The 21,785-nt window shown below is 46.5% G+C and overlaps 2 protein-coding genes across 6 annotated transcripts in view; one reads left to right on the top strand and one right to left on the bottom strand.

Annotated features, from left to right (window-relative positions):
* Positions 1–21,785, top strand: part of AKT1 (AKT serine/threonine kinase 1) — a 126,674-nt gene that overhangs the window by 18,825 nt on the left and 86,064 nt on the right. The window lies entirely within an intron of this gene.
* Positions 3,703–5,843, bottom strand: LOC135983213 (uncharacterized). Its single transcript, XM_065593730.1, has 2 exons — positions 5,267–5,843; positions 3,703–4,272 (listed from the first exon to the last, which is right to left on the bottom strand). The coding sequence occupies exons 1-2, from the start codon at positions 5,841–5,843 to the stop codon at positions 3,797–3,799; spliced, it is 1,053 nt and encodes a 350-aa protein (XP_065449802.1). The 3' UTR covers positions 3,703–3,796.

Here is a 21,785-nt window from a genome sequence, read left to right as displayed (position 1 = left end):
CTGATCTGGACTGGCAAAGAGAGGCAGAAAACAGGTCCAACTCCCAACTGTCATTAGATATTCCTTGCAGCAAGAAAAGGCAAAGATAACTGTAAAAGAAATGAAATATGCAGTATGTGATATATGGTTGTGCATCCACTAGCGTTTCATATGTGTATTCTTCACCCTAATAGACACCAAATGTGTGTGCTTTCTTCTGAAAAAAGCCTCTGGAGACTAGGCCTTTGTGATGCTAGAAAAGTTTACTGTTCCAAAGTTATGGTAAGAATTTGTAAATTTTGGCTCCTGGAGTACTTCCTTCCACAATTATAAATTTCCAATATTAAAAACATAAGGATAGAATGGCATTTTTTAGAGGACAATGCAAACATTCATTTCAAAAACTAAACCATCCATTCACATTACACTGCTGGCTGAATATAAATGCACCGTTGAGCTTGTCCTGCAAATTTGTTCCCTGGAAGTCTGTCATTGTTTTCAGGTCTGCTGTGTGTCAGAGCCCTGGTCAAGTGACTGGGCTCATGGGGCTCGGGCTGCAGCGTTAAAAGTGGTGGTGTAGAAATTCGGGCTGTGAAACTCCATGAGGAGTGTGGGTCTCAGAGCCCGGGCTCCAGCCCGAGCCTGAATGTCTACACTGCAGTTTTTAGCCCTGCAGCCCAACCCCCGTGAGCCTGAGTCAGCTGACCCTGGCCAGCCACGACTGTGAGGGGGGGTCTTTTATTGCAGTATAGACATACTTTAAGTTGGCAAACTAAATCTGAGCAGATATGTTGAATGTCTCTGGATGATTTGCTTTTAATTAAAATTTTTTTCTTTCTTTCCGTCTTTTATACTTTATTTTTGGGACCCTGAAAACTGTTTTGTTTCCCTGAAGTTCAACTCCTGAGTAAAGCCTAAGTTGTTGTGAGGAGATGTTCGGTATTCCTTAGCAACACCGTCTTCCTTTTACTTATGATGTTGTTCTTCATGTTGTTGGGATAGGCAGAATAACGTGTTCCAGCAGGTTGAGGAAGAGTGTGTATTTTCTGTGGAAGTCACAGGGCTGAAAGGATCCAGGTAAATGCATACTGAGGTGGCAGGCATTCCTGAAGGATGGAGGGTCATCTTTTGCTCTTGGTTACAACCGGTGCAATCCAACTGATTTCATCAGGGCTTCACGGAGTACCCCCTCCCACACCCGCACTCCCGCACCCCAACCCCTGGCCCCGGCCCTGCATACAATTTCCCCGCCCGGATGTGGCCCTCGGCCCAAAAAGTTTGCCCACCCCTGTACTAGACTGTAGCTGGACTGTCTGATTTGTTTCAGAGAGATATGTTTAGTGCCTGACTAGACTGGGTGTGATGATGGCAAGACCTGATGGTGCTGGAGACTTCTCTTTCCGTGTACCATTTTAGGCCTTGTCTACACTACGAGAGTAGTTCGATTTTACTTGCATCGAATTTTTGTAATCGATATTGCAAAGTCGAACGTGTGTGTCCACACTAAGGACAGTAATTCGACTTTGTGCGTCCACACTAACGGTGATAGCGTCGACATTCGAAGCGGTGCACTGTGGTCAGCTATCCCACAGTTCCCGCAGTCCCCTCTGCCCATTGGAATTCTGGGTGTAGCCGGCAATGCCTTCTGGGTAACAAAATGAGTCGAGGGTGCTTTTGGGAAACTGTCGTCATCCGTCCATCACTCCCGCCCTCCCTCCCTGAAAGCGCCGGCGGGAAAACAGTTCGCGCGCTTTTCCAGTCATTGACAGCGCGGACGCCACTGTACTCCGAGCATGGAGCCCGCTGCGACCATCGCTGCAGTTGTGGCCGCTCTCAACGTCTCGCAGCTTATCATAAAGGTTTCCCTGAGGCAGATGCAGAAAAGTCAGGCAAGGAGGCTACGGCACCGCGGTGATGTCCTGAAGTCTGAGAGTAGCACAGACCTGTCAGAAAGCAGGCGACCCAGCGCCGAGGTGGCAGTGGGTCATGTTGATGCCGTGGAACGGCGATTCTGGGCACGGGAAACAAGCACTGAGTGGTGGGACCGCATAGTACTGCAGGTCTGGGATGAATCCCAGTGGCTGCGAAACTTTCGCATGCGGAAGGGAACTTTCCTGGAACTTTGTGAGTTGCTGTCCCCTGCCCTGAAGCGCAGTGACACCCGGTTGCGAGCTGCACTGAGTGTACAGAAGCGAGTGGCCATAGCCCTGTGGAAGCTTGCAACGCCAGACAGCTACCGGTCAGTCGCGAACCAGTTTGGGGTGGGCAAATCTACCGTGGGGGTTGTTGTGATGCAAGTAGCGAAGGCAATCGTTGATGTACTGCTGCCAAAGGTAGTGACCCTGGGAAACGTGGAGGCGATCATAGATGGCTTCGCAGCGATGGGATTCCCAAACTGCGGTGGGGCCATAGATGGAACTCACATCCCTATCCTGGCACCGGACCACCAGGCCACCCAGTACATTAACCGAAAGGGATACTTTTCCATGGTGCTGCAAGCACTGGTGGACCACAGGGGACGTTTTACCAACATCTACGTGGGATGGCCGGGCAAGGTTCATGACGCTCGTGTTTTCAGGAACTCTGGTCTGTTTAGACGGCTGCAACAAGGTATTTACTTCCCGGACCACAAAATAACTGTTGGGGATGTGGAGATGCCTATAGTCATCCTCGGGGACCCAGCCTACCCGCTAATGCCCTGGCTCATGAAGCCCTATACTGGCGCCCTGGACACTGAAAAAGAACTCTTCAACTACCGGCTGAGCAAGTGCAGAATGGTGGTGGAGTGTGCTTTTGGCCGTCTCAAGGGGAGATGGAGAAGCTTACTGACTCGCTGTGATCTCAGCGAAACCAATATCCCCATTGTTATAGCAGCTTGCTGTGTGCTCCACAATCTCTGTGAGAGCAAGGGGGAGACCTTTATGGCGGGGTGGGAGGTTGAGGAAAATAGCCTGGCTGGTGATTACTCACAGCCAGACAGCCGGGCGATTAGAAGAGACCAGCGGGAAGCGCTGTGCATCCGGGAGGCTTTGAAAGCAAAGTTCCTGAGTGAGCAGGGTAACCTGTGATTTTATAGTTTGTGTACTGAGAAGCTAAACCTGCCCCCGTTTCTTTACCCAGGTAATGTTGACTATCCTATCCAGTTACATACCCCCTTCACCCCCCCTCCAACACACGTGTCGAAATAAAAATAGTTCTACTTTGTTAAAGCACACCGTTTTCTTTAATACTGTTTTAGCGGGAATTTTTTAAAACTGGGACGCAGACTGTGGTGCGGGGCGGGTCTAGTGTTGTGATGCGAATGCAGCTTCTAAACTCAAGGATTGACAGGCTCCGCTGCGGTGGGATGCTTGTTTCAACGGAGCCTGTCACCCCTCCTGATCGGGACTGTGTGTATGGGAGGTCTATTTGACTTTGTGGCAGGGGGAGGACGGTTACAGATCCCATGCTGTGTGGCTCTGTGATCCTGTCTAAGGACCGGCGCTTAAGATCTGTAACTGCCCTCCCCCGCCACAAAGTCACAGAGCAACCCACCCCCCCCAACATTACATCAAAACAACCTCCCAGACTAACCGGGGCAACTAGTCACTGCATCACTGCACTGTGTATGTGCCCTGCTGCTGTGCCTGCCCCCGACTATGTACCCTGCCAAAGGAGACTGTCCTGTCCAATTTCCAACCCCCTTTCCCCTCCTCCTCCAAAAGAACATGATTGAAACAGTAGTTAACAGAAACGAATTTTTTATTATCAACTACACATGGCATTGGGAGGTGAAACTTGGACGTGGGCTTGTGTCAGGCGGGAAGGAAAGAACTTTTCAAATTTTGGGAAATGAGAGCCTTCTGCTACTAGAGCTCTCTGCAGGGGTGGAGTGAGAGTTAGCAGGGACTCTGCCGCCTCTCCTTCTTTGCACTTTGGGTGAGGTGGGTATGGGACTTGGTGGCGGGGGAGGGCGGTTAGAGATGGACTGCAGCGGGGCTCTGTCCTCCTGCCTCCGTTCCTGCAGAACATCCACAAGGCGCCGGAGTGTGTCCGTTTGCTCCCTCAGTAGTCCAAGCAGCGTTAGAGTCGCCTGCTGGTCTTCCTGCCGCCACCTCTCCTCCCGATCCATGTTGGCTTGGTGCATTCGGGTCAAGTTCTCCCGCCACTGGGTCTGCTGTGCTGCCTGGGCTTGGGAAGAGGCCATAAGCTCAGAGAACATGTCCTCCCGTGTCCTCTTCTTCCTACGCCTAATCCGCGCTAGCCTCTGGGAGTGTGATTCCAGGCTAGGTTGTGAGACAGTCGCAGACGGGGCTGTGGAAATGGGAAAAAGGGAGTGAATTCCTCTGAAAGATAAATGTAGTTGTGAACAAAGAACATAGTCTTTCTCTGTGAACAAGACCATGCACAGCACCTTTCACATGCGCACTCAGCACAAGGTCGAATTCTCGGCCTTCGCATTCTGTGCCTGGGGTCTTGAACAGCACATTTGAGAAGCGAGGCAGCACAACGGAATTTCTGTTGCAGGCAGACATGGTAAGCCGTACACTTGTGGCAGTTTAAAACTTTTATATTACCACTGGCCTCATTTCACATTTAAATCAATGTCAGTCCCTGCTGCCAGCAATCCGGCAAGCGGGAACTCTGCCCCTGTCCCACCCCCTCGCGGCTGTCCCCGGGAACGATCCCTTTCGGCTGCCCCTCTCCCGCCTCCACCGCGTGGCTGCAAACCAGCGGTGACAGTTCTGTAAAGGAACGGGAAAGCAGTCCCAACACTAACATTCCCCTACCTAATTAAAAGCAGGTCACCATGGCCGACATCACCCTGATGAGGATCTCCGAGAGCGACAAAGAGAGAATGCTCCGGGAAAGCCTCCAAAGACCAGGGCCGTATGCCGCCCTGCTGTGCAGAGCAATGATCCCCGAGTACCTGATAATCTCGTGGCGCGGCAACGTGTCGTACTTCGGAGGACCCAATAAGGCCGCTCTCCCCAAGAACCTCATGCAACGGCTTTCAAGTTACCTCCAGGAGAGCTTCATCGAGATGTCCCAGGAGGATTACTGCTCTATCCCCGCACATATAGACCGCATTTTACTGTAGCTGCAGTAGCAGGGAATACACAGTAGAGCGGCTTGTGCAGGACAATCACTGAAAACCGGACATTGCTAGATTTCTTTTCAAAACTTGCACTGCCCCTTACTAAACCGTTAAGCGCCTAGGGCACACTAATCATGAACAACCCATTCTTTTAATTGTTAATATTCCTGTTTTGTTAAAAATAAATGTTTAGATGTTTACAACACTTACTGGCTGATCCTTCACCAGATTCTGTGTCCGGGGTAATGGCTGGGGACGCTTCGTAGGGGATCTCTGTAAGGGTGATGAAGAGATCCTGGCTGTCGGGGAAATCAGCGTTGTGAGAGCTGCCAACTGCCTCGCCCTCCTCATCTCCTTCCTCATCTTCCCCGTCCCCTAACATGTCTGAGGAACCGGCCGTGGACAGTATCCCATCCTCAGAGTCCACGGTCACTGGTGGGGTAGTGGTGGCGGCAGCACCGAGGATGGAATGCAGTGCCTCGTAGAAACGGGATGTCTGGGGATGGGATCCGGAGCGTCCGTTTGCCTCTTTGGTCTTCTGGTAGCCTTGTCTCAGCTCCTTGATTTTCACGCGGCACTGCGTTGCATCCCGGCTGTATCCTCTCTCTGCCATGTCTTTAGAGATCTTCTCGTAGATCTTTGCATTCCTTCTTTTGGATCGCAGCTCGGAAAGCACGGACTCATCGCCCCACACAGCGATGAGATCCAAGACTTCACGATCAGTCCATGCTGGGGCTCTCTTTCTATTCACAGACTGCATGGCCATCACTGCTGGAGAGCTCTGCATCGTTGCCAGTGCTGCTGTGCTCGCCACGATGTCCAGACAGGAAATGAGATTCAAACTGGCCAGACAGGAAAAGGAATTCAAATTCAAATTTTCCCGGGGCTTTTCCTGTGTGGCTGGTCAGAGCATCCGAGCTCGCACTGCTGTCCAGAGCGTCAACAGAGTGGTGCACTGTGGGATAGCTCCCGGAGCTATTAGCGTCGATTTCCATCCACACCTAGCCTAATTCGACATGGCCATGTCGAATTTAGCGCTACTCCCCTCGTCGGGGAGGAGTACAGAAGTCGAATTAAAGAGACCTCTATGTCGAACTAAATAGCATCGCAGTGTGGACGGGTGCAGGGTTAATTCGATTTAACGGCGCTAACTTCGACATAAACGCCTAGTGTAGACCAGGCCTTAGAAATGGAATGACACAACAGGATGTGTGGTTGTAAACATGCATTCACACTTCAGTGTCTAAATATCTCTGACCATGTACTATGCCGTACCATTTCTCACAAGATTCATGTGGTGAAATAAAGCATGGGAGAACTCAGAATTTTTATTTCTACTTGTTTGAACATTATACACACAGGAGATTTATTGAGTGTTCATCATTCTGCTGGCTTTTATACCTTCCAACCAAAGACTGGAGCTAAGAGGAATAAAATGAGGGTGGCCAAACAGACTTTGATAAACCAAACAGCCCCGTCTCCCCAAATTTGACCTGAATATTTTCTGAGAGTTTGAAAAAGTTTGGTTAATTGTCTCTTTCCCCCCTTCTCCCCTTTGATTTTTGCTCTCTCTCTGGACTTCTTGGCTGTGGCTGGAAGTACAAGTGCTAAAGTGTTTGAGGAGTCTCTCCAAAGCTGAGAATCTCATGCAGGGCTGAGTCCAATCTCTGTGTGAGAAGGGTGGCTTAATTTCCAGACCAAAGCCATTTGGATGAGCACTCATACTGCCCAGGATTCATTGTGACAGAAACCATGCTGATCGCTGTCCCATCCAAGAAAAAAAAAAAGTCATTCCCCCTGTTGTCAGCAGGTTTTTTCCATTACTAGTATTCTGTATGTTGTGTTCAAATAAATAGAAAATCAGGATGTTTAAGAGAAGAAGTCCAGGGGGTAACCAAGCATAGAGACATTATTACTTTTTTTGGTTTAGTGCAACAGGGTCCAGTCGCTGGGACAGACAGTTTCCTCATGCTTTTAAATACTTGGGGCCAATTCTCTAGTCCAGTAAGGGTGCAAAGTGGTCTTAAAATGGCCAGAGATAGCCAGTAGGGAATTTCTGTGTCAGGGAACTATCTGCTGTCAGAGAACAGAGATGTCTCTGATGCCAGCTGTTTTCCTGACCTCCTGGCATACGGGGAGGGAGAGGGAGTTCCAGGGGTGAGGTGTGGGTGGGAGGCAGTGTGGTGGAGTGAGCTTTACTCTTTGTGAGCGGCATGTACGCAATCTGTTACTTTGTGCCATCAGCTGAGTTAGAGCAACAGGGAGCCTACTCTAACATCCATCACAACTGGGTGGCTGAAGATCAAGGAGCCACAAAAGCCTTCCTGTGGCTGCTGCTGTCCACTACACCAAGGCTGTATCCAAGACATGGTCTCGATTCACGCTGTATCAGTGGGGTTTAAAGGTTAGAGTCACTAGATTACCTGTTCTAGTGCAGGAGAATTGGCCTTTGGTCAGTGAACCTGTCCCTTCAGTCTCTGTGGATAAACTGGAGCCCAAAATGACGATGTAGAGGCAGAGGCTGATCTGCTGCTGTGCTTGGCTCACTGGTTGACATGTCACACCTGTGCCCGAGACAGAACTGATCCAAGCATTTCTGTCCTGCCCAGCACTTGGGCATAGTGGAAAGTGCTAACACTTGTCCACAAGACCCAGTGGTATTGGAATGACAGACACATCTCCCTTTCCTTGGCTATGATGTAGAGGACCCACCTCCAGCAAGGAGACAGGCTAGTTTAGGTGGTCAGTAACAGGATAATGGACCCCTGATATTTCTAGATCACTAGTTTTGAAACTGTTCCAGGATAATAGTGACCAAAAGTTGCTGCCATTTGATGGTAGTTCTGAGGCTTCAGTGTAATGCTGCCAGCTGCTGTAGGTCTCCCGATCACACCTTGTTCTCTTGATGACGCTCAGTGAAGTAGCTGAGGACAGGACGGACATTAGAGGTTGATCCATGCTCTTTTTCTGAAAGGTGACCACATGAGGACGGGGTTGAGATGTGGTGAGGGAGATGGGCTAGCTTGTGCTGTCCACTACTTGTGGAGGAACCTGGGGCTGGGTCTGAGACTTCCATCACTACCCTGAAATCTGAAGGTAGGATCTGTGTATGGAGCTTCATCAGTTTGTAAGCTGGATTGGTGTGGGTTTTTTATTTATTCATTTTTTTTATTCATTTATTTATTGGTGTGGGTTTTTTATTTATTCATTTATTTATTTTTTAAACAAAATACCTGGAAAAGAGAGGTAAGGTGGTTGGAGGATGCGTGCTTCGTGTGCCTGCCTCTGTAGTGTGTTTCACTGATTATTTTTAAAATGTGGAATTTACTGCCTCCTGTGGAATTTCCTTTATTTCAGATGCTTAGTGTGTGATTCCCCTCACCCAGCAGCAGGCTACTGCTGAAGATCAGAGACCCCAGTTTCTTTACCTAGCTGGGAGAGACGGACTTTTTGAAAGCGGGCAGAACCTTGATTGTAATAGAAGCTCCTCTCACTGTAAAGTGGCGATAGCTGTTCTATGAAAGGCAGGTGCACACACCCACAGTGCAGGTGGCATGTGTGCTGCACCCCTTTCAATTTGCCTGGAATAGGAAAGGGACCCACAAAGTGTGCAGTAGTTCCCCAACTCTTGTTGTCAAAAGGGAGTAGGTAGTCTCCATCAGTTGGTTGATAGGAGAAGGGAGTGAAACAAAGGGGTGAACAGATGGTCTCATGGTTAGGGCACTATCCTGGAACCCAGGAGACCTAAATTCAATTCCCTGCTCTGCCACAGATTTCCTCCTCTGTTACGTTGAGCAAGGGACTTTGTCTTTGTGTGCCTCAGTTCTCTGTCTGCAAAATGGGGAGAAAAATCTGCCTTGCTGCTCAGGAGCGTTGTGAGGATAAATGTCTTAGAGATTGTGAGGCACTTGGATATTATGGTAATAGGGGCCATATAAACACCCAGGATGGATGGATAGAATGATTCTATGTAGAATCCTCCTGACCATTCTTTAGTAGGTTAGAATGTAGCAGTTGGTTTGAATGCTGATGTGAATGGGGCTCCTGCATAAGCCCAGAGCTGATCACTGCAGCATGTATTCCCCTGTATGTCTTTCTGTCTCTCACTGTCTGAATGTATTGTAAATAAAACCTTGCAATTAACTTCCTTATTAAATGTTGTTGTTTGGACCACTGACTACAAAGTCTGGGAACCCAAGTGTCTGTACGTGAGCTAGCTTTCATGTTTGCCCTGCAGGCATAGTCACAGTGATTAAATAGAAGGCTTCAGACTCTGGTACTATCAGTGCAGCACGTTTTACAAACTAATTTAAACACTGAAAGTAGATTTAAAGAAAAAGTTATAATAATGGATTTTGTATCTCCAAATGTGGAATTCAGAATAATTCAGTAGTTATACGCACAGGCTTTTCAAGTGGCATAGACTGTAATCTGAGCAAAATATAAAACAGCAAAATTGTCTTTGGTATAAGTAGTCAGATTTACATAGAAACTACATTCTCGTTGTTACCAGTGAGGACAACAACATTCCCTAGTGTTTGAATTCAGGTAGTAGCTTATACCCAAATGTGTGTGCAAACATATATTTTTTTAAAGAATTTCTGTCTAGTGCCATTGGAAAAGTTTCACATTCTGTTAAGCTTAACACCGATCCTTTACTGTGACTCTGTGTTTGGGTGTGTGTATGTATATGTAGGCACTTATACACATACAGGTAAGAGACAGGAAATCTGTCTGCATAAGGCTTGTATTGCCACTTATCCAAAGGAGGTTATAAAGAGCTGGAGAGTAAAATTGCATCTTGCACATGCAAATTGAGGTGTGTGCTTTTTTGGGGTGTGGAGAAGCTCATGTATTGGCACCTCCTTTAAACATGTGGCTCATGTCATCTTCCTTTTTCACCTGCTTTGATAAATCCTATCTTTAGTTGTCTGTGCCCATCATTTCAAGTAGACAAAAATAACTTCTGTGTAATCTAGCCCCTCTCTCTCCTTTCATCCTCTCTTCTGTTGCTGCTGCTGGGTTTAAGGTATTCATTTGTTTTCAGAAGTGAGTGGTGGTGGTAGAAAACATTTATACCCTGTAATAAAATTGCTGTGAAGAAACCCTTCTTCCTCAATTAGAATACTTGTTGACAGGTCAGAATATGTGCAAAACACTTGAAGGGGGTGGGGCAGAGTGATTGGGAAATAAAATGACTTGCATATGCACAAGACATGCATCTGCTTGACAGAAGTTAACAGGGACAAGGGATCAATGGACACATATGGGGTTTCAGTTCTGAGCTCCGGGATTCAGCCTCAAGTTCGCAAAAGAGTGAATCTTTAGATAAGTTTCCTATGGACTTTAACTCCTGTTGTGAAATTCTGTATAATATTTAATATTTTTGTAAATCTCTGCTCAGAAGAAATTCTGGGCAAGATTTGTGCTTAGACTGAATTTCTTGTATCCTCAGGACTGGTAGACTTTGTACTAATGTCAGTAACAAATAAACACTGGGTGCCAACTGTTGTATCTGGTTTATGGATGAAGGGGTTGTTAGTAGCCACAGTTAGGCCTCGTCTACACTGCCACTTATAGCGCTGAAACTTTCTTTGCTCACGGGTGTGAAAAAACACCCCTGTGAGTTATGCAAGTTTCAGCGCTGTAAAGTGGCAGTGTAGACAGCGCTGGTAGCTATTCCCCTTGCGGAGGTGGTTCTCTCCCAGCGCTGGAGCTGCGACTACACAGCCACATTAAAGCGCTGCCATGGCAGTGATTTAACATTGGCTATGTCTACGCTACGCAGCTTTTAGTGACACGACCCTCAACAAGAGGCATTAGCTTTATCGGCAGGAGAGCGCTCCTGCCAACAAAACGCTGTTCATACCAGTGGCTTTTTGTCGACAAAACTTTTGTCTTTCGGGGTGTGTGGTTTTTTTTTTTTTTTTTTTAACACCTCTAAGAGACAAAAGTTTTGTTGTTCAGTTGCCAGTGTAGACAAAGCCTTAGTGAAATGATTTGAAGTTTTAGTGGTATCTTCTAAAAGATGTTTTCTCTTCACAATGCAGTTAATAGGGTTTTGAATCTGTCTTGGATGGTTTAGACCAGTGGTGCCCCAACTTTCCCTGTCACGTCCCGCTCCCCCCAAGTAATGGAATCCGTCCAGGCCCCTCCCCCATTACAGCTCGGTTGACTCAGCAGAGGAGTTTGGGCTGAAGGAGGAGCCAGGGCTGAAGTGGGAATGTGGGAGGAGCTGAGGCTAGAGGTAGGGCTGGCCTGGGAGCGGAGAGGAAGTAAGGGCAGAACTGGGCTGGGGGCAGAGCAGGGGGTGGAATGGAGCTGTGCTGGAGCAGGGGGTGGAATGGAGCTGCGCTGGGGGGCAGGACAGGGATCGGAGTGGGGCTGAGGCTGGAGCTGGGTTGGGGGTAGAGAGGGAATGAGGGCAGAGTTGGGCTGGGGGCGGAGTAGAGCTGTGGCTGAGTTTGGAGCTGGGCTGGGGCAGAGGGAATAAGGGCAGAACTGGGCTGGGGGGGTGGGGCAGGGGTCGGAGTGCGGCTGGAGCTGGGCTGGGGGCAGAGAGGAAATAAGGGCGGAGCTGGGCAGGGGGCAGAGTGGCACTATGGCTGGGGGCCGTAGCTGGGCTGGGGGCAGAGTGGGGCTGGATGGCACTCCCTCCCCATGGAGGCTGGCCTGAGCCCCATAGTGTGCCCCCCTAAATGTTCCTCCGGGCATGCCCCACAGTTTGGGGACCACTGGTTTAGACATGACATAAACCCTGTATCTTGGTAGGGGGTTAGACTAGATGAGCCTTGCGGTCTGTTCTGACCCCATGATTCTGTGAGAGAGCTGTATGGCTTCTGTAGGCTGACATAGGGTGCTTTGTGATGGAGACTTCGGTGCTTTTTGTCAAGTTTGCTGCACTCGTCAGTGGAGTGTTTGGTTAGTGAGGTGGGCAAATACACTTTGCCTAGAGCTGGGCAGAGAAATGTTTTTTTCTTCCTGAGAGAATTTTTTTAATGGAAAAACAACTTTTCTTCAAAAGCTTTGAGGATTTTATCAAAAACTGAAAAAACCCAAATATTGTTGCTGCTGAAAACAAGCACATTCAATTTAATTTTTTTTATAAAACCCCAAATAAATCAAAAGTGAGTTTCCTGTGGAAATTTCCATTTTTCATTCAAATATTTCATTGAAGAAATATTTTGAATGAAAAATTTAAAACATCTCTAGCAATTGGATGCTTTTTTTATTTTTAAAAAGTCTCAATTTATGCTAATGAGGATTTCACTGACAGAATTTTTTGCCTGCCCCCCTCTTTTTTTTTGGTGCTCTATGAAAATGAGGGACAAACACTATTGGCTATAGCCAAGCATAGGGCAGATATTCTAAGCTTCCCCCACCCTGCTGTGGCTTTCAGTGCTCTACCAATCTGACTTGCAGTGGCCCTGGTAGCACAATCCTGGAAGACAGCTAACCAGCGGTTGCCAGTTGTCAGATTGTGTTCTGTGTTGTGAACAGATGTTTGTGGGCAATAAACTGAAACCATCAAACCTTGCTTTCACTTAGGCTATGTCTACACTATAGACCATGTCGGCAAAACTTATGTCACTCAGGGGAGTGGAATATTCACACCCCTGAGTGACATAAGTTACACCGACATAAGCAATCGTGTGTACTGCGTTGTGTCGGCTGGAGAGCTTCTCCCACCGACATAGCTTATGCCGCTCATGGAGGCGGGTTTTTTATGCCGACGGGAGAACTCTTTGCCGTCGGCATAGAGCATCTTCATCAGACACGGTGCAGCTGTATCAATACAGCTGCGCCACTGCAGTGCTGTTCGTATAGACATGGCCTTAGAAACGTAAATCCAGATTTGAACCCAGGTCTACAAAATTAAAAAGATTGGTGTGTTAACCCACCATACCGTCTTGGTCTTGTGCGATCAGATTGGATTGCGTTTGCCCTGCACTTTATGCTGCATTTAAAGCGAAGACTATTTTAGTTTTTAGGAATGCTAATTCCTTGCTTCACAAACTCAAATATGCACTCAGGTCACCTAAAAAGGAGTGGGCCCTGAAACAAAAGCACACTTCTCTTGCTTCAAGGCATAATGTAATCCTTTCAGTAGTTTGGATTGCAGAGATTGTACTGGGCAGGCCAGGATGCCTCTCAGACATCTGCTTTTTGGTCTGTTGAGTCAAGTCAATATCCTCAACTGTAATTTTCACTGTAATGATGGATTATGCATGTCACCATTTATGGAATTTTGGCTTGCGTGTTTAATAAAAGGAAACAGATTCCAATGCTTATTATTTCTGAAGTCCAAATAGATCTGAACTAAAGCTCAGCGTATGCAAGACAAACTACGCTTTAATTTTACAATTGTCTGATGGGACTTCGCGATTTATTTGTTGTTACTTCCTTAATGATGTTGCAGTCAGAGGCACTGTTTTGCTAAATGTTGTGTAAAAAGTAAATTGTAGCACAGCAGATGTTGGTATTTGGATGGATGTCGGTGCAATGGGGGGACAGCAACAGTCATCTCTGTCAGCTGTCTTCAGACTCCACAGGCCTGCTGTGTGGTTACTTTGGTGTGTAAAAACAGCTCGTTTTGCAACTGGGAAGTTTGGCATTACGTTTGGCACTGAGCCATTCCGCTGGGTTAACACAAGTGTTTATCCAGCAATTTTCTTAAAATTGGTAACTCAGAGAAAATGTTTATTAAACTTCAGTAAAGAGGAAAAGGGAATTATACTGGCTCTGTTCTTTTAAAACAATCACACAATTGCAGTACTGCAAAGATTTTTTGGGGGGCTGCTGTTTTATCACCAACCTTTTTATCAAATACTTGTTATAATTTCCCAATTTTACCTTCAAGAGTTAAGCATACCTATCAAGGAACTAAGTGTAGTAACTGTAAAGTAGTAACTATCTTTCTAGTTGGTCTGTTTCTTGTCAAAAATAAGTGCGAAGAATTAAAAATGCAGCAATTTGTTTATCTATCCTTTTTGTAGGAATTCCAGCTGAAGCATGGAATTTGAGCCTTGATCTGCAGCGCAGCTGATTTTGTGTGATAAACTAGTATAGATTTTACCTTTAGGCTTTCTGCAAGAGTCCCCTGCAGGCTTTCAAAAATTCCCTTTTCATAAGACTCCTGTCCATTTTAGATTCATTTCTTCATGGAAATCGCATTCTGGGGAGTAATTTTAATAATGAAAAGAAAGGGAGGTGAATTTATAAGATATGCTGCTTTAATCAAATTTTACACCATAACCTGAGAGTTTTAGAACCCTTGATTTGAGGCTAATGGGAAACTTGCTTATAATATTGGAGACGTTTATTTTGGCTTTGTAATAGTTTCAGCCATTAGTGCCACTGTAGTTAAAGGATTCAATGCCTATCGTTCTTTGGGGGCGGACATCCATTTCTCATAGAAAGGGGAAAGTGGCTAAACTTGGATGCTCGCGTACTATAGTGAGGGGCGCAGGATGAGAAGTGAGAGACTGCAGAGTTTCTCAGATGTTGTTGTTTTTGTTTACAGAGCACTCAAAAAGTGTGCTAGGTGCTTACTAAAGTGTTTCACCGAAATACAATTTTGTTACCAAAAATGATTTCAGTGGTTTAATTTTTGTTTTTTAAAGGAGAGACTGAAAAGTTTTTTTTCTCTGCCATCTCTACACCCCTGTGACTTCTGTGCCAAATATATCTTAATATTGAAAAATACAATTTTGCAAGAAGGTAGCCCTTTTAAAAAACTGCAAACAAACAAATACCCCCCAAAAAAACAAAACAATCCTCCTTACTATGGTGAGGATGAAATGAACAGTTTGCTGTTGAGCATACTCACTTGTCCTTAGGTTTGATACTGACCATGCAAATTAAAACTTGGCTTGTACAATATTTACTTTTGCGGGCGGGGAGGGGGACTAAAATCTTAGTTTAATTTAGGAATAATCCAGATTTGTAATGTCACTAAACAAAAGGACAGGCCGAGGGTTCCATAGCTGAGCTGATCTTTCGTAAGTTTCCACTACAGAAATTGGCAGCACTTCTGGTGGCCTACAAAGTTGTAGGTGAGAGCAGAAATGAGCTGCTCTCAAACTCCATCCACAGTCTTTGCATTGGAACCCATTTGACATTTGTTTTCTCATAGACATAGTCAGGCTATTTAAATTGCCTCAGTCTAAACTGGCAGCTTTCAGTGATGGGAAAGAAACCCTGGATGTGGAGCAGTGCTAAGCCCACTTTTAAAAACAAAACAGCCAACCCCTTCCCTCCCCCCCCCCCCCACTGTTTGCTCTGGTGACCCATGGTGGTCCTAAGTGTGGGATTTTGAGGCTTAGGGTACGTCTATACTTACCTCCGGGTCCAGCAGTAAGCAGTCTATCTTCTGGGATCGATTTATTGCGTCTTGTCTAGACGCGATAAATCAATCCCAGAAGTGCCCGCCGTCGACGCCGGTACTCCTGCTCTGTGAGAGGAGTACGCGGAGTCGACGGGGGAGCCTGCCTGCCGCGTGTGGACCCGCGGTAAGTTCGAACTAAGATAGTTCGACTTCAGCTATGTGAATAACGTAGCTGAAGTTGCGTATCTTAGTTCGAAGTGGGGGGTTAGTGTGGACCAGCCCTTAGGATATACCGCAGTGCCATTATCTGTCCCCATTGGTGGCATCAGCAGAAGAGGCAGCATCCTAGACTGGCAGAGACCCCACTGGTCTGATAGCACGGCTCTCTCCCGCACCCCATCCTGTCGTTTTATCAGCAGCATCCTTTCTGGGGCAGCTGATCCCAGTCGGAGTCACAGCAGCCGTAACATCTTGGCTGATCTCTGCCAGACTTTGCTTCTCCCCTCCCCCACCCAACTTGCTGGCAGAAGCAGGATCGTCAGGGTGGCCTCTCTTGGTTTGACCCCTGTGGCAGCAGTAAACCCCCTAGCAGCTGCAGTGGGAGATGACAGTATCAGATCAGGGACTGTTGCGGGCGGGGGGGGGGGGGGGATTTTGCCGTGTGTCCAAAACGTATACTAAGCAAAACAGGATCATGGAGTTTTTTTGTGTGTACCTTCCTGTGCAAAAACTCCCTGAGGCAGGACTGCTGTCCCAGATGCCCTTCTGCAGGAGCATTACCCGAGATGACCTTCAGCAGGAAAGGTTCACATAAGCTTTATTCATGGCTTCCTGGTTCTCTCGTGTTTAAAGCACAGGTATCTGACTTGGCTAAAGAGCCATTTTCATGTTCATAGGAGAATATGCAGTTATTAGGGTAAATATATCCTGACGAGGCAAGTGATTTTTGTCATGTTAAATCTCTCTGGGGGAAAAACAAACCCTGATCTGCACCTGGGGGCTCCCTGGATTCATGCTGGGGGTAGAAGGAGTGTGTGTGCAGTGGGGAGGAGAATCATGTGCATGTGCCGCACTGCACTTGGGATATCAGGTGCTCTGGAGGTGGCGCTCATGCAGAGACCCTGACCTCTGTACATCCTTATGGTGGAGGAAGTGCCATTTTGGATGCCCTACTAGATTGTGGGGGTGGGCTGTGAGGGTGGAGAGTGAGGGAGCTTGTTCTTTGTTTTGTTTCCCCTGGGAGTGGTGGGAATTTTAGAGGGTGGAGCCACTGAATTTCTCTCCTCCCCCTGCCTATCCTCATTACTATAGGATTGCCCTAATTGCAATGCCTATGATCTTATATTAAATAAGAAATGTCCTGTCTCTCCTCTGCCTTCACCCTTGAGTTTTTGCTTCTGCATCTTGAACTGAAAATCCTGACTGTCCCTGGAATTGGACAGGCACCTTAGCTGGTTGCTTTATTTAACCAAAAGTCGCTTTAACATTCTAAGCCGTTAGTGCAATATGAACATCAATAAATACTATACTGGTGTAGAGTCAGTTGTTCAGTCCACTGAATTAGTTATATTTCAAATTCTGTTGCTTTCGTAAGCAGTATATTTGCATGGGAGTAAATGGGATGTTTGCTCGGCTGGGACTTTGAGCAGTTAGGGATGAAGCTGATGTTCTCGTTAGAATGGAGACTGGGCGCTAAAAATGCAGTAATGTTTGCTATTGAGTATTAGAGATTTTTTTCCCCCAAGACTGAGCTAAATCCTGGCCCCATTGAAGTCTATCAGAGTTTTGCTGTTGACTTCAGTGGAGCCAGGATTTCATCCTAAACTACTCTAATTTAGTACTTATGAAGGGTGGCTGATGGAAGACCTCTGTTTTGTGGTAGACTCCTGGGGCAGTAGTGGTACAAAGCTGACCTATGCTACCCTGACAACACACCTCATCCCAGCCCAAAGAAGCCACCTCAGAGGTTTCTCCACATCCATTCAGTCAGTGGTATCTGTGCTGAAACTGACAAAAGGGCACTGATTGGTGCTGGTGGTTTAAAAAAAAAAAGTATGAATTCCAGTGAAACTGTCTGTAGGCAGCTATGATATGTTCTATCACGTTAGTGTAGATAATCTGGTTTCTGACACATATGCTCAGCTTCACTGAGTTTACACTTGGCACGACTGAGGAGAGCAAGATTGGGGATGGCTGCAAGCCACCTTTTCTGCTCCCCTGATCCTGAGCAGGCTGACTCTAAATCCTCCATAGGAGGAATCCTCAGCTACCCCTTTAGGGCCACTTTGCACTGATAAATCTAGGGCCGGGGCTGGGATGGCGTATCAGTTTGCACTGATAATGCATTAACCAACTGGGGTGTATTTTTACTTCTCATAACTCTGAAACAAACAGGGCACGCCGACTATTTATCTTCCATGGGGCTTTCCTCACTGAGCATCAGGGCAGTGACTCAGTCCAAGTTAGAAAGAGAGCTGTTGTTCTTATCTGTACAGTACCACATCTGAAAGCGGGGAGAGATGACCTGATAATAACAAGCATTAACATTTTTTGCTGGCAATTGCTTAAAATTTTCCCTTGGAAGCCATTTAAATAGTCAAGTTAATGAGACAGTCAGGACTATCTTGGCCTCACCATCCGCTTCCAGAGTTTTTATAAACTTACCAGTGAGAGAGTTGGATTGGGGAAGGGGAGTACAAAGCTTGTCTTGTCTATGGAAAAGGCCATCATTTTTCTGATGTGGCTTCTTACAGACTAGGTATTGCATCTGTATAGCACTGACCTGTTTTGTGACTTGGCTTTTTTACATGTATATGTGGAGTGTTTGGAATAGACTCTGGAGGTACTGGATGTATCTTCAATGTGTCCATTCTGTTACTTGTAAATTAGTTTGAACTTTTTCATTGACTTTGAAAAACAAAACAAAAAATAACTTTCCAATGTACATCTGTATTGCTCAGGACAACTTGGAGCTGGGGGTCGACCAGGATTAGAACCCAGAACCCAAAGGATAGCAGGATCGAGCCTTTATTCTCAACTCCCTCTGATTTGCTGAGTGGAATAAACCCATTTATCTTCATTATCAAGAGGATTATTGGGCAGTTGTGCTGAATGCAAACATTTCATTCTATTCCAAAATGGCAGGTTTCTAAAATGTATTCACATGCATGCTTCAGTGAAACTATTGTTCCCTAAAGGTATTGGTAACTCCTTCTGTTTTTCTCAAGTCCTTTTTTGTTTGTTTCTTTTCGCTTTCTCCAAAGTCTCTGTTGCGTTTGAGTGAAGCCAGGCTGTTGTGCTGTGAGCCCAGAACTGTGAGCCCCAGGAAATCATGAGCCCTCATTCTAGCTGTGACACAGTTTCTCTCCCTCCACCCCACTTTCTGGCCTTCATTTAATCACTTCACCTCTGTCTCATTTTCCCCACCTGTAATTTTGGGTTGCTAATATTTAACTTTCCTCACAGTGGTTTTGAGGATTAATGTTTGCAAAGTGCATAATAGTTTAAATGCACCATAAAATTCTAATTTCTATGTATTGGACTCCACTAACTTTTATATGAAAAGAGGAATCAATTTTTATTTCATTTAATAGAGCTTGTCCTGAATGTCTTCAATGCACAGAATATATAAATTGTGTGCGGAATTAAAACTTGCATAATGCCTTTTGATTTATTTTTTGTTTTTCATACAGTGATAGGGATGCTTCTTTGGTTTGTATTTGCTTGTCTTTTTGCATTCTACCTGTCCCCACTCTCAAATCTCTGAATCTTTACACAGAATTTCATTGAAGAACAATACTAGATATGGTATATTATTTAAATAAACTCAAAGTTCAAACAAGTGCAAGACTCATGTTAAGGATAATGCTGCTTGCAACTTATTCCAGGAGTTATGGAAACTTAGGCCTGGTCTGCACTACAAAGTTTAGGTCCATGTAAGCCGACTCGTGTTGACCTAGTTGTGCATGTGTCTACACTTAAATTTGTCTCCCACCGACGTAAACACCCTTTTCCACTGACATAGTAACATCACCTTCCCAAACAGCACTGAGCTCTGGACAATGTACTGAGGCCAATACAGTGCAAGTGTAGACACGGTGTTACTTGTGTCCACCCTAACAATCCGCTAGCAGCTGTCCCACAATGCCCGACCCTGACCACTCTGGTCACAGCTGTGAACGCCACTACCCAGGGGTCACGCAGAGTGGAAAGTCCCTCTGCCCCACCTTTCAAGCCCCACAAATTTTTGAAATAGCTGTTCCTGATTGTCCAGCTTGGCGAGCACACCTAGCAGCTCTCCATTGTGTGCAACTGCCCAGCTAACCATGCCAGCTACGCTCTCCAGACACGCTCCTGCTTGGAGTAGACAGGCGATATTGGATCTCCTGGGCCTGTGGGGGGAGGAGGTGTTACAGGCACAGCTATGGACCAGATGTAGAAACGTTGAAACGTACGAGCAGATTGTACAGGGGATGCAGGAGAAGAGTATGACAGACCAGCAGCCGTGCTGCATGAAAGTGAAGGAATTGCGTCAGACGTATCAAAAGGCCAGGGAGGCCACCAGTCAATCTGGTGCCAAGCTGCAGACATGCCACTTTCACAAGGAGCTGCATGCCATACTTAGGAGAGGCCCAACCAACACCCCACAGGCCAACATCAATACCTCTGAGGATCCCGAGTCAGAGGCCCTTGGCATGAACAGCAAGGAGGAGATGGAGAAAGAAGAACAGCAGGATGAGGGATATGCGACCAGAGGATCCAGCTCTGTTGCAAGTTGGGATCTGTGTGACTCCAGCACACTCCGGTCAGTCCTGCCAGTTAAGCACAGGCAAGCCTGGTACAGGGGAAGGAACCTTGGGTAAGTGTGTAATTGCATTTCCCATTACAATGATGTGCTGGTGGTGCACCCAACATAGCAGGACACAGCAATCAACTTTTAATTTATTTACTCGTACTAGAAGAGGTAGCAGTGCAACAATGAGAGGTAAAGTTACCTGTTTGTCATACCCATACAGAGATTGGCAGCAGGGGCCATGCAGAGCAGTTTGTTTATGTACTTAGGGATGTTCCTTGAATCCTCCTGAGAGATTTGCATGGAGGTGCTCTGCAGTCCTCTCCCAGAGGTTTCTAGGGATGGCATCCTTTATTTCTTCCTCTGCAGTAGGACACTTTCCCACGCCAGTTGGCGATCACTTCAGCAGGCTCCGTCACAGTAAACAGCCTAGCAACTTATGGGCCCGGGCAGCTTTGGGAGGCCAGTTGCAGCTGTGCTCTCTCTGCTTCTGTTACTCTCAGGAGTGAGATATCAGCTAAAATCACCACTGTGTGTGGAAAATGGTGCCAGTATTCAGTGCCATTGCCCTACACTCATGGTTTCATGTCACTGAGCAATTTCCTCCTCGTTCCCCTCATCCCTGGTGGGCCATACTCATCGTTACTGGTGCTGTGAGTGGTGCCATGCACAAGCACTCCGAAGACCGTCAATAAGCATGTCTTGTTTAAAACTTCAGGGGAGCAAGGGAAGGGAGTTCTGAGTCTTAACTTTCACTTTCTGTTGTGACTGTACTGACAATGTGTGTTCTTTAGCTGCTGTTGTTGTGGACTTGGGGGGGTGGTTCCCCCTTTACACCCACAGAACATGTGAGCAAGATAAAGAGAAGAAAGAGGAGCACTCAGGATGACATGTTCAATGAGATCCTGCAAGCCAGTGCTGCATCAGACCGCGAGCAAAGGGCCTGGAGGTTGAATATTGCAGACAGCCTGGAGAAGGAAAGAGCAGGCAGGAGAAGGGCCTGGGAGTCCCAACAGGAAAAGGAGAGGGACGTGTGTCAGGAAACAATGGGGCTTCTCTGGCAGCAAACACAGATGCTGTGGACCTACAGGATCAACAAGTTCAAGATTGCCTGCCTTTGCAGTCCAGAGAGATCTCCACTGCAGCACCTCCCTACGCTGCCCCTCAACACTGCACATGGCATCAGGGGTCGCATCCCTCCCCCTACCACTCCACCCTGGGAGACAGTAAGGACAACCACAGCTTTACATAGACTGACCTGTGAAAGCCACGGTTGCTGTATGAGTTGCTAAAATGGACATGAATGTTCTCTCTTGTTAAGTTCAGTTCCATTAATTTATTAAGTTTTTAATGTATTTGCTTTTAAATTTCAGAGATTTTTCTTTGCACTGATTTTGTTATTGAATAAAATTCTATTTGGACAATAATTCATCTTCATTAGTTCACAACATATGCTGCAGAGTGCCGAGCAGATCAGAAAGCACCCACATACTTGCTATTGTACCGTATGACACAACTCATAGGATCAGTGACAAACACAGTATAATAATAAAAAAATGTACAGCATGCACTACAAAATCAACAGGTGCATTTGCAGTGTTATATTCTTG

This window comes from Chrysemys picta, chromosome 4 (genome assembly GCF_011386835.1).
Source record: "Chrysemys picta bellii isolate R12L10 chromosome 4, ASM1138683v2, whole genome shotgun sequence".
Taxonomy (NCBI): Eukaryota; Metazoa; Chordata; order Testudines; family Emydidae; genus Chrysemys; species Chrysemys picta.
Note: the sequence above shows the minus strand (reverse complement) of the source record. Positions and strands in the feature narration are given on the sequence as shown.